General features: G+C 36.4%; 3 protein-coding genes across 3 annotated transcripts; 2 read left to right on the forward strand and 1 right to left on the reverse strand.

Moving 5' to 3' along the window:
* The first annotated feature begins 900 nt into the window (after positions 1 to 900).
* LOC132140965 (embigin-like) lies at positions 901 to 4,769 on the forward strand. Its single transcript, XM_059550082.1, has 8 exons — positions 901 to 1,142; positions 1,459 to 1,518; positions 2,522 to 2,711; positions 2,856 to 2,938; positions 3,043 to 3,170; positions 3,585 to 3,873; positions 3,952 to 3,985; positions 4,084 to 4,769. The coding sequence occupies exons 1-8, from the start codon at positions 905 to 907 to the stop codon at positions 4,145 to 4,147; spliced, it is 1,086 nt and encodes a 361-aa protein (XP_059406065.1). The 5' UTR covers positions 901 to 904; the 3' UTR covers positions 4,148 to 4,769.
* A 1,532-nt stretch (positions 4,770 to 6,301) lies between these two features.
* mrps30 (mitochondrial ribosomal protein S30) lies at positions 6,302 to 8,960 on the reverse strand. The gene is made up of 5 exons (XM_059550084.1): positions 8,343 to 8,960; positions 8,058 to 8,203; positions 7,784 to 7,889; positions 6,773 to 6,949; positions 6,302 to 6,611 (listed from the first exon to the last, which is right to left on the reverse strand). The coding sequence occupies exons 1-5, from the start codon at positions 8,896 to 8,898 to the stop codon at positions 6,346 to 6,348; spliced, it is 1,251 nt and encodes a 416-aa protein (XP_059406067.1). The 5' UTR covers positions 8,899 to 8,960; the 3' UTR covers positions 6,302 to 6,345.
* Positions 8,961 to 9,749: 789 nt separating this feature from the next.
* hint2 (histidine triad nucleotide binding protein 2) lies at positions 9,750 to 11,697 on the forward strand. Its single transcript, XM_059550085.1, is given in 6 exon segments — positions 9,750 to 9,904; positions 10,067 to 10,116; positions 10,118 to 10,196; positions 10,347 to 10,451; positions 10,538 to 10,610; positions 11,322 to 11,697. Coding segments are annotated over 6 exon segments (477 nt in total). The 5' UTR covers positions 9,750 to 9,826; the 3' UTR covers positions 11,414 to 11,697.
* Positions 11,698 to 12,614: the final 917 nt, after the last annotated feature.

Here is a 12,614-nt window from a genome sequence, read left to right on the forward strand (position 1 = left end):
CATGGTGGAGCAGTGTGAACGCATAAGCATGCATGGCTTCCAGTGGCACTGTGTTAATGCTGTTTATTGATGACGAGACCAAAGACAGAAGCAGCTGGAAGAATTCTGAAGTGTATAGGAATATACTCTCTGCCCTGATTCAGCAAAGTTGAATGGGCAGTGCTTCATAGTAGAAACGGACAACGACCCAAAACACAGCAAAAGCAACCCAGAAGGTTTTGAAGGTAAAATAATGTAATATTCTGCAATGGCCAAGTCAGTCTCCTGATCTCAACCCAATTAAGCATGCATTTCACTTGCTGAACTAAAATCACAAAGACCCACAAACAAACAGCTGAAGTAGGCTTCAGTAAAGGCCTGGAAAAGCATCACAAAAGAGAAAACCCAGTCTTAGGTGGTGTCCATGAGTTCTTAAATCAGATTTAAATCGAACTGCTGAGTTTTAGTCTGTCAGGTGTATACAATGAAATACTGACTACAAGTTTGAATCCTGTGCTTACACAAAATAAATAAATAAATCATTTCATGATATATGATATAATGTCAAGAAATGTTAAAAGAGGTAAAAGTCACAGCATAACAGTGTTGAAAAAAACGTTCAGGAACTCTGCAAACTGTCAGTTTGCAATTAATATTTAAGGACAGTAAGTAATACAATCCTCCACTGCAGACTCCTGTTCTCAGCACACGAAAAGCACATATAATAAATAAAAGGCTACACTTATAACTACATCCACATTTGTGAATACAGAGTGTACCACACAGATGAAGTGTGAATCTGAAGTTGTCAAACATCAAGTTGTGCCAGCACTGGTCACAGTACCTGCTCCATCTCAATTGAGGGTTATGTTACAGGATTTCCAATCATTTGATCAGGCAGGGCTGTGGCCGCATCCTGACACTCATGATTAATTTAAAACAGGAAGCTGCAAGCGTACACCAGTCCTGCCAAGTCACCATGGCTGCAGTAGTGAAGGGAGGGGGTTGGTGTCTCTGTGCACCTGCTTCTGAAAAAGACACACCAGAAGAGATGCATCGCCCCAGCCGCACACAGCACAGCTGCAGCCAAAGATCGCTCTTCTCCATGGCTTGTGTCAGACAGCTCATCTTACTTCTTCTCTACTGTGATGGGATGAACACTGGTATGTGCATGTCTGCTTCTTAGTGTAGTATCACATTTATGGGGCCTTGTCTTTTTTTAAAAGCTTTATGACCTTGTTACCATTTTTCCAGTGTTTCTAGGGGATCTTAATGTGATTGTTAAATGATTGTAAATCATTTTAAATTCATTCCTTGGTGTATTATTAATCTGGATTGAGGCTTCTAAGTAATGAAACTTTCATTTAACCTTGACTAGGCCGGTCTCTAGCAGAACGGTGAGTAGGTAGTGTCGCTTATTCAGTGTAACATCATATGGCGTGTCTTTTTTTTTCTTTTCTTTTCTTTTTTGTTTTTTAGAAACAACCCTTTCCCCACAGTCTGATCCTTTAATTACAACACGAAAAGCTGTATCCAAAGGTACGATTACCCTGTCATACAGTATATTATTAGCCAGAACAAGTATTCATTTGACATCACTAGATTACATCAATAGATCAACAGATGTTTGTTAGTGCACAAATTATAAAATTCTTACAGGAGTAGTTAACCAGAAATTTTTTTTGCTAAAAAAATGTATTCACCCTCAGGCCATCCAAGCTGCAGATGAGTTTGTTTCTCCTTCAGAACAGATTTGTGAATTTGGAATAATCACTATATCCCTTGTTCCCCAATGGGTGCCGTCAGAATGAGAGTCCACACAGCTGATAAAAACATTACAATAATCCACAAATAATCTACACTCCAGTCCATCAATTAACATCTTGTGAAGTGAAAAGCTTAATGTTTATAATAAAAAAAAATCCATCATTAAGATGTTTTGAACTTAAAATGTTGCTTTCAGCTAAAATATGTGTCTTTTGTCCATTTTGCTTTCTCCATTGAAAATGGACTGTTTTCAAGAAAAACTGTCTAAAACAGATCTAAAATATTTTAGTGGATTTTGATGTGGGAGGACAACAGGAGATGGACTTTTCCACTGGAAAAAGCAAAATTATGGATAGATGAGTTGTATTTTTGCCAGAAGCGACACCTTAATAAATTGATTTGTCACAAACATGTAGCTTTCCGTTTTACAAGACATTAATTGTTGGACTGGAGTCATGTGGATTATTGTGGTGTTTTGATCAGCTGTTTAGACTATCATTCTGACGGCACCCATTCACTGCAGAGGATCCACTGGTGAGCCAGTGAGGTAATGCTACGTTTCTCCAAATATATTTTGAATAAAGAAATAAACTCATGTAAACCTTGGATGACCTAAGGGTGAGCAAATATTCATTTCTGGGTGCATTCTTTTAAAATGTGAATAATAAGATAATCTATAATAAGTCTACCTTATTTTACTAGAGACTATACATTGAATCGTACATAATTGCAGTGGTTTGGTTTACTGATTGGGCTACAATTTCTTGGCATACAGGTCAAAATCAAGTCATTATTGAAGAGCTCGAAATCCTGACACCCCAGTATATAGAGCTTTTATGTAACCTAACTGATATACCAAATAACCCTCCGTACATTACTGGCTATTGGACTAAAGATGGACAAGAAATTGAAAACTCTGAAGAAACTGTAAATAGAAACAATGAACAGTATATCCTTAAAAAGACGTAAGTGGATGTCTATTTCAGAATGTGTCATTTCTAATAAATGCAAAATAATGCAAATAAGACATGTTAAAGAAGCAAATAAGCAATTCAGTATTACTAAACAATGACTTAACACTGATTTAAGCTGTTTCACCTGCTTCATAGTTTCAATATACTGGCCAGAGATCTGGGAAACTATTCCTGCATCTTCAGAGAAAATCAGGCACAAGTCACATTTGTTTTAGATGGTATGTTGTCATTTCATGCACACAGTGTGTTGTTTTAATGGTTTATACAATCATATTTATCATTTAGATTATGTTAACCTGATGTATTTTGCTCCCCCCTTAAGTTCCTGTAATAAAAGACAAAAGAGACAAGCCAGTAGTGAGTTACATTGGAGATTCAGTTGTACTGGAGTGTAAACTCAAACACACACCAAACACCTGGATCTGGTACAACGCAAACAATACTGGAAAGGTGATAAAGAAATGGGGAATATGAGATTGATTATACTACTTCAACCTAAACCCAGTTTTTTTTTTTTTTCTTTCTTTTTTTTTTTTTTTAAAGTTTTTCAGCTAATATAGTTTATATTTTATAATTTTATTTAATTTACTGAAGATTATGGTAACACTTTATTTTAAGGTGTCCTTGTTACACATGTTCTTACTATTATGATAACAATAAATTATGCATAATTACACGCAAGTAACCCTAATCCTAACCATAACCCTATAGTAAGTACACGTAGTTAATTAACATTACTCAGTACTTAAATGTATAATAACACTGTAACAAGGACACCTTTAAATACAGTTTAACCAAAATGATTTGTAATAGCTGTACTTAACAATGACAACCCGGTTCATATCAGTGTTTTTCTCTTCACAGGAGCTCATCAATGTTACTGCAAACCCTCTGAAATACAAGATCTTTATTTATGGGAATAAAACCAAACTGACCGTACTGAATCTGACTGAAGAGGATTCTGGGAAGTACATATGCAGCGCTGAGTTTGATATCAAACCCAGTGAGTCTTACGTAGAGCTGAAGGTCTTGTCGTATACTGAGCCTCTCAAGCCCTTCATTGCTATAGTGGTTGAAGTCATTGTCCTCGTCACACTGATTTTGCTCTGGGAAAAATGCAACAAGCCACAAAATGACAACATTTCTGCAGGAGGTACAGTAAACTTTAATGAAGAATCTTTAAATAGAGCTGTCACCAATTACAATTAACAAAGGATTTATTCATTTGCAGAGAATGAGCTCTGCTCTGAACAAATCAGCAAACTGTAAGTGTGTTCAGTTCTGTTTATATAATTTTAAAAGATTCACTGAATATATTTGTTTTTTCAGATGTTGGCATTGATGGTGCTTATTTTTGTTTTAGCACTCGTGATGAAAGCAATGGAGTGGAGAACAACACAGCAAGACAAAGAAAACTGGAGCACTGAGACATTATTATTATTAAGTGTTATGAGTTATTCATTTTAACAGTTAAAAAAAAAAGGGTTTATGTAGAAAAACTTTTTATTCTGCTTTATAATCTTGTGGCTTGAATCATCAAGTAACAAGCAATAAGGTTTTTTTGCCTAAACTAATTCAGTCACAGCAATATATGTAAACATATATTATATACCATTACATATACATACTGTATATTACATTCTCTATATTACATAAATGTATAAGGCATGTTTTCATAATCTTCAATATAGTATATACACTCACCTAAAGGATTATTAGGAACACCATACTAATACTGTGTTTGATTCCCTTTCGCCTTAAGAACTGATTCTATGTGGCATTGATTCAACAAGGTGCTGAAAGCATGCTTTAGAAATGTTGGCCCATATTGATATGATAGCATCTTGCAGTTGATGGAGATTTGTGGGATGCACATCCAGGGCACGAAGCTCCCGTTCCACCACATCCCAAAGATGCTCTATTGGGTTGAGATCTGGTGACTATGGGGGCCATTTTAGTACAGTGAACTCATTGTCATGTTCAAGAAGCCAATTTGAAATGATTCGAGCTTTGTGACATGGTGCATTATCCTGCTGGAAAAAGCCTCAGACCAGGCAACATTTTTCCAGTCTTCAACTATCCAATTTTGGTGAGCTCGTGCAAATTGTAAACTCTTTTTCCTATTTGTAGTGGAGAGGAGTGGTACCCGGTGGGGTCTTCTGCTGTTGTAGCCCATCCGACTCAAGGTTGCACGTGTTGTGGCTTCACAAATGCTTTACTGCATACCTTGGTTGTAACGAGTGGTTATTTCAGTCAAAGTCACAGGACTACCGCATACTGGATGTTTTTCAATTTTCACACCATTCTTTGTAAAGCCTGGAAATGGTTGTGCGTGAAAATCCTAGTACCTGAGCAGATTGTGAAATACTCAGACCGGCCTGTCTGGCACCAACAACCATGCCACGCTCAAAATTGCTTAAATCACCGTTCTTTCCCATTCTGACATTCAGTTTGGAGTTCAGGAGATTGTCTTGACCAGGACCACACCCCTAAATGTATTGAAGCAACTGCCATGTGATTGGTTGATTAGAATATTGCATTAATGAGAAATTGAACAGGTGTTCCTAATAATCGTTTAGGTGAGTGTATGACAGTGTATGACAATATATACACTATATTCAATTTTTGTATATCCACTGTCATATATTCAATATATGACAGTGTTATTGGCAAGGTTTAAGTGTTCATATGACCTTTTGTAAGTCAATTTAATAATAAAGGTCAACTAAAGAAAATACTTTTCTGAAGGCTTTATTAAAGGATTAGCTTAATATGATATAATGAATACGTCGATTCATACAGATTACTTTTTCATATATTTTTGTACTTTGTGATGTGTGAGAGCTTTTGATTGCTTGGACCTTCAGTTAAGGAACAGAAAGAGCAAACTTACAAAAAAACAAAAACTTTGTGTTTCAAACATGAAGAAAATTCTTATGGGCTTGGATCAAGCGGCAACCTCCCGCTCTCTCGTGAAGCCAAGAAGTGACTTAACCTGTAATTCGTCAACTGGCCGCTAGAGCCTGGCTGACTCCCCATGTTAAAATGCCCAACTTAAAGCAATAAAAAACCGTTTACAACCTGGTTCAAAAAATTATTTAGGTCTATATAGATAATTTTGTCCTTCATTACTGTGAGGGGGTGATTTTTTTATATAACTCATCCGTTTAAAATATATTAAGCCATAAAGTTCTGTATAATTAAGGGCGTGGCCACTTGAATGACAGGTGGATTGCCCCTGCTGACACTACCTTCAAACTAGGTGGGCGTGGCTTCAGCAACCAGCTCCCACCTTTTTGCCCATTTTCAATGATCTGGGAGTGATGTGTGGTGACGCACTGCCAAAATGGCGATGGCCGACTCCACCTACTTTAAGCTTCAAAAACATTCTACAGAAAACTACGACATGAGGGTGAGTAGATGACAATGTTCATTTTTGGGTGAACTATTCCTTTAAATACAAATATGACTGTGATTTGTTGATCCATCAACAAACAAGGTGTAATCTTTTAATTTTCAGTTCTATTTTAGGCACTTAAACCTAAAACTAAAACTAAATGAAGACAAAACTAGCATGCAGCTCCATATATTATGTTTATTGACACATTGAACAATCACATCATTTTCAACACTGTGCATTGTTCAGTAAAAACTGCAGCAACAGCTTAAGAACAGCATCGTTCAAGCCCACTATGTCTCCGTCTGTGATTCTCTCATACAGTTGCATGCTTTCTGTGCCCCAGCACACGTTCTTCCTGCTATTGTTGCCATCAGCCCTTGGACTCAAAGCCAGAGTATTGAGCTGATAGCAGAAAAATGAGAAGAACTGCCCATCAGTGATGACAGCCTGAGACACAAACGGCCTGCTCACATCCTCTTCACTCCAAAAGCCTGAGCAGATCAAAACAGATTTAGTTAAGGAAGCATGCATGAGCCGATTCATGTCAATGCCCTATAACTGTAAAAAAAAATATATATATATGGATCAATTCAACTTAAGTGTGATCTTAACCTGAGCTCATGACAATTCCAAAGATTACAGAAACACCAACCTTGATACATAGCTTGCGCCCCTGTCCATGCAAACAGGCTGGCAATAGCGCTGGCCCTCAGGGACACCTCCACCTGATCAGAGAGGCCTCTCTTGCTCATTTTGTCCCTGCGGAACCGGTCAGGGACCACGTGAAACTGTGTGTGACCATAGCAGCATGGATCTTCCGGTTTGGCACCTGTGGGGTAAAACAACATGCACATACTTTCAGAATACTGTCACGGATTAAAACAATAAAATACTATATGATAAGGATAGCAAGTTGCTATTTACCTCTGATGTAATACAAGTCAATAGTCACTTTTTTGTTTTTATAAGCGTTTTAATAAACAGCTTAATATTTAATTAAGTTGAATTGAAAGATTTATTGGGTACCCCCTGAAAGGTGGCCAGGGCCCCCCAGTGGCACGATTGAGAAACATTGCCCTACAGTGATTGAACACAAGTGTTGTTATCAGATGCTTCTGTACAAGTGGAAACATCAAAGCGATAAGACACCAAAGCTCAATAAATCGACCACTTTAGTAATAATCAAATTTAATTTAATTTCTAATAGAAATCACTTCTTTTTCAATGTAATATTCAATTAGCCTAATTTTCAGTCTTTTACAGTTACTTTCTCCAGTAATACAGAATGTGCAGCAACTTTTGTGGCTCAACCAATCAGCATTTAGAGTTGCAAATATCTGTTGCTTCATGGGATATTTGAAGACAAAAATCTATGACTTAACTAAAAACTATTAAGAAACCATTTCTGGTAAATCAGAATAAAGCTGAAATATAATAAGATGAACATTAGATGAAATTAAACAAAACAAAAATAAAAAGTATAACTGTTGTCTCTGGAACTAAGATAAAATAAGCTTAAATAAGCAACAAGTACTAAAAAAAAAAAACTAATAAAAATACAAACGCTAGAACTAAAATGAAAAGTGACCATATAACTGTAAAAGTTAAATATTACCGTAATAAAATAATATCATATATACTAAAAACACTGGAACACACCAACCTATAAAGATGTTATTGTCATACTGTCTCCTGAACAAGGGGAGCAGGTCGGGAGCCAAAGTGATAATGGGAACTTCAGCAGAGATTTCTGCCTCTAGAGGAACAAACTGAAAGACATTACATCACTATTAAACACATTTATCACACATAAACGCTATTTCTCCTAAACGATGCATGCTGACAATACCTGTTAACAACACCACAGACTTTTACAATGTAAGTTATATGATTAAAATTATTTACACAAACTGTATTGATCATAAACAAAGTCCTGCCTGGGGAAGCTGCTGTGGGATCCTGATCTGACTGTGAGGTTTGTCATCAATCTGAAACCTCATGGGCTCGACCCGTCCTCTCCTGTGGCCCTCTGGAATAGTCCTTTCTCCCCGCAACCAGTAATAGCTTACCTGAGGGTCAAAATCTGCAAATAATAATGAAAATAGCACATGCATTCAAAACCAGAAAACACATTATAAACGTTAAACAATATAAAGAGTAGCCACGTTACTAAATAAGCAACCTGCGTTGCAGTAAAGTGTAGAGATGGAGGTCAAACCAACCTAAACTTGACAGACTCAGCACCGGGTTTTCTTTGGCCAGGAGGTTTTTCAGACCACACACCGCGTTCCTCAGAAACGGAGGGACGAGCTGCTCTTGCTCTTTCTGGGTGAAAGTCCTCCCTTTCATCGCGTGCCAGTGTTGTTGAAGGATGGAGCTGCAGACTACAGCTCGCGCCTCAGACTGCACGGACTCATCCACCGCCGGCGCAGGCTCATACTTCTCTGGCAGGCCGTTGAGAAACGCCGTTTTGGTATAGTGCTGATACCATCTGTCCGCGTTGAGAGCAAATGTTTGTGGGTAAATCACGTACTTCTTGCGCTGAACGCGTGTGAGCGCTCGGATCTTCTCCTGCGCCGTGCACGAGCGCAGCTGCTCGAAGAGCTCCGTGACCACGCGCCGCTTCGCCGTTTTACTCTTCGCGGTGCGGGAAGGGAGAATGGGTGGATATAAACTTTTTGCTGTGGAAGCCTCAACCTGGACATTTCTGTTACAAGCGAGGCGTACTGACACACTGCAGAGGAAAGGATGCAAGGGCAACCTGCTGCAGGACGCCATGTTCCTCCGCGTGATCAAGCTCTTCCTCTTCTTCTTCTTCTTCTTCTGTGATTCAGTGTCACTGTATGTTCGTCTGCTGCCGTCTGCTGGAGCGGGTGAGAGGAGAATAAGAGCAATCGACTGATGGCAAACTTGTGAAGTGCTTACACACATATCTTATCTAAAACCATTCTTTACAGAAATAAAAATAATAAGGATAAACTAAAAGATAGCAATATAAATGTCTATTTTTTGTAATAGCGATGAAACTGTGAAACTATCTTGTTTTTGGCATTTTATCAGTTATACTGTGCTATAAAGAAATGTATCAATGAAAATATTCAGTGTTCAAGACCTCTCTAACTTTTATGGGAAAATAAACTCGAATTTTCTAAATATACTGAATATTCTAAAGAAAGAATGAAAATTATTTTATTAAATTAATCAAAATTGACCATATTTCACATTCATAAACACACAATTTACGGAACAAAAAAAATAAACAAATAAAATAAAATAATATATTATGTGATATTACACCACTTTATACCCTTATTCAGATTTTTATATGATTGATGTATTTATTTATTTTTGTATTTTTTTCTTGTCCCTTTTTTATATATTTGTATGCATAATTGTATGTTCATTGTTCATTAAATGCATTTGAACAAAGGTATACTTTGTTAATTCAGTACATGAATTGTGAATCTCACGAAGATGTTAAGGGACACATCTCACCTCAAAATAATAAAAAACAATTGTGAAACTAAAGTATGTATAATGAAGTTTTTTTTATTCTTTTCACTTATTTTATGATTCAAATGAGACTTTTATTTTGAAAAAAAAAACACATAACGTTTCAGAACCGGATGTAAACAAATCCTCCGCAGCAGCACGTGAGAGGTGGATTACCGTAGAATATTGACGCTGTTTGTTCTTAAACAGTGCAATGACAGCTCGCAGTATTTTACTAACCCGGCAGGTTTTGCCTCTTGGACTTCATTTACGGCGTGTCTTACCTGTGAAGGTGTTCAGTTCTGTCTTATAAACACACTGTTCGAGTTTAAGTGTGGTCTGTGAATTTAAAGTGCGCAGAAGACTTAATATGCCGTAGACTTAATCTGCTGTGTACATGTTTTAGACATTCAGAGATACTGTTTCTGAGGTTTTGTTTGTTTGTTTGTATCAGACCTTTTGCTCTTCCACGCGCGACGAAATTCTCTTGGCACAGGAAGCCAGCAGGAAAACATGAACACACTATATTTTCTAAAATAATTGACAAAACTATCCCTGCAGTTATCATTTATGAGGATGACAAGGTAAGTTACAGACCACAAGCCTTTAGGACCTTTGCTTAATATATTGTTAAGTAACATATTGTAATTTATTTATCTTAATTTTATTTTGTAAAGTTCAATAATATGAATAGTATCCATATCAGTTTACATATTATAAATATGTTGTTGCAGTGTCTAGCTTTCAGAGATGTTAATCCCCAGGCTCCTGTGCATTTCCTGGTTATTCCAAGGATCCCCATTCCCAGGATCAGTGAAGCACACGAGGATGATGCATTGGTTTGTCTGTCCACACACACAGTTTATTAATTTCTGTAATAATTACAGAGGATGACACCCCTCTAAGATCTTGAAATTTCCTCCAGCTCCTGGGTCGTCTTTTGATAGTGGCCAAAAACATAGCAAAGAGAGAAGGACTAGATGAAGGATACAGAGTGGGTGAGTAAAATATGCCTTGTTTGAAAAGGGTTCATTTAATCCTCTATCATCTTCATCCTGTAAAGCTTAGCATGTAAAATAATACTAAGAAAAACATAGTTGCTCAAATAGTATGATGTAGAAGAATATGGTGCTCATAATCAAGGTGGAAAAAACACCTCACTATGTAAAAATATGCAATTTGGTGCAGTTACTGATATTTATATGGCCAAAAAGTAAGATAGCATTCTGATTAGCTTGTAATGTAAATTAAGGTTTTTGTAACAGTCTAGCAGAATACTTATAAAAATACATATAAATATTGGTGTACATCAATAATGTATAGATAATCAATTAATTCTCAATTCAGTCCAGTTAGTGTTTATTTTGAGATATTACTAACAAGTTATTATTACGTTCAATTTACAAAAAGACACATGTAGACACGTGTACTGTACAATAACCCAAAGTCGACATTTTTACAATTATACTGAAAGGCCTTTACTTGCTAAAAAGTATAAACTATCAGTCAGATGACAGAAGACAAGTAGTAGATTGAGTTTTGAAAATGCTGATCATTTAAAGGCTGTAGAAATGTGTGTATCAAAAGTAATACAGTAGGCTTGCAACTGCAATCTGCAGTTTATTTATTATAGTACACTATAATATTAACATGTCATTATGTTTAAAGAATGTATTATTTGCTTAATTATCTGTCATTGTTATTTACAGTCATTAATGATGGAAAAAATGGGGCACAGTCCGTGTATCACCTTCACATTCATGTTCTCGGAGGACGGCAAATGAGATGGCCTCCTGGATAGATGGACCTTCTGTCAGAATAAAAAATAACGCTCTAAATTTTTGGCGGAGACAAGCATAACTGATATACAAATAGAAAATTTGTTGGAGATTACCAAAAAAAATAAATGTTTGTCTTGTCAAATAATGAGAGAGTGGGAACAATTTTCTACATTAAAATGAATTTGACTGGTTTTCCGTCTGCACTTGATATTAACAAGCTGTTGGGTAACCTGCACTTAGCTGGGTTGGGTTACCTTTACTGTTGTTTAGTGTCATCACTGGGTAATAAACATTTTGCAAGGTTCACAGGTTGATATGAGCTTTTTGCTAAATGGGTATTAAATGTTTGGCATATGCAAAAAATTTACTGAAAAGAAGGACAGGAAATACATGAATGAAATATAAAGCAGAACAAATTTCTTGCAAAGAATATTCTTGCATAAATTGTTGCATTCAAGACAATTTACATATGATTAATATTATGAATGATTTAAAATACACAGCAGTTCCTTCTGACAATGTTCCATGAATAAGGGCCCTGTGTTTATATCATGAAGACATATCTCAGGACGTGCTGAAATAAAAACATACAATCTGAAATCTTGTATTAGACCTGGCTTGGCCTCAGCTGAGGTCATCCTGTAGATCTGTTAACTGCTGAAGGTGATGGTGGTGTGATCGAGCGACCCTGATGGCCAGTGGGCTGGTTTCTATGGGTCGCTCATGAGTGTTTATATCAAGTGAACTTTCGTCCTGTTTGCTGAAACATCAGATGCAACTGTACAACACATCATGTCTGTGCTGACTGGAAGAAGAAATGTGATACAGAACAATAATAATCTTAACAGTTTACGTAAACAACTTTGAGCCTTTTACAATTCTGTTTAATACATATTGATTAAATCTTAACAAATAATTTAACAAAGCATACCGGGATTTCTGGAGAGTAGTAAAAATATAACGTTCATTTTATCTATTTTTAGGTGAAGGTTGAAAAATAGTAAATGTCCACAGTTGTCTTATCAATACCGGTAATAAGATTTGCTTTATCTTATCCAGTCTCTTTCATATTATAGACTTTGTGATCTCTGAGCATATGTAACAATCTTAATGTAACAACGTATTGATCAATAAACAGCTCTTCATTTAACTTGTCTTACAATCTCTATAACCTGAAATATCAAAAGCTTGTCTGCAAACATGAATGAATTAATATTAATA

This window comes from Carassius carassius, chromosome 5, assembly GCF_963082965.1.
Source record: "Carassius carassius chromosome 5, fCarCar2.1, whole genome shotgun sequence".
In the NCBI taxonomy this organism is placed as follows: domain Eukaryota; kingdom Metazoa; phylum Chordata; class Actinopteri; order Cypriniformes; family Cyprinidae; genus Carassius; species Carassius carassius.

What these genes read in the sequence shown, in the direction of transcription:
- LOC132140965 (XM_059550082.1), top strand. Translation starts at nt 905, where the DNA reads ATGATTAATTTAAAACAGGAAGCTGCAAGCGTACACCAGTCCTGCCAA. An exon ending in ACGAAAAGCTGTATCCAAAG is followed by an intron (nt 1,519 to 2,521) that starts GTACGATTACCC and finishes CTTGGCATACAG; the next exon opens with GTCAAAATCAAGTCATTATT. An exon ending in TGACAACATTTCTGCAGGAG is followed by an intron (nt 3,874 to 3,951) that starts GTACAGTAAACT and finishes ATTCATTTGCAG; the next exon opens with AGAATGAGCTCTGCTCTGAA.
- mrps30 (XM_059550084.1), bottom strand. Translation starts at nt 8,898, where the DNA reads ATGGCGTCCTGCAGCAGGTTGCCCTTGCATCCTTTCCTCTGCAGTGTG. An exon ending in GCTGAGTCTGTCAAGTTTAG is followed by an intron (nt 8,204 to 8,342) that starts GTTGGTTTGACC and finishes TATTATTTGCAG; the next exon opens with ATTTTGACCCTCAGGTAAGC. An exon ending in TCCCACAGCAGCTTCCCCAG is followed by an intron (nt 7,890 to 8,057) that starts GCAGGACTTTGT and finishes AATGTCTTTCAG; the next exon opens with TTTGTTCCTCTAGAGGCAGA.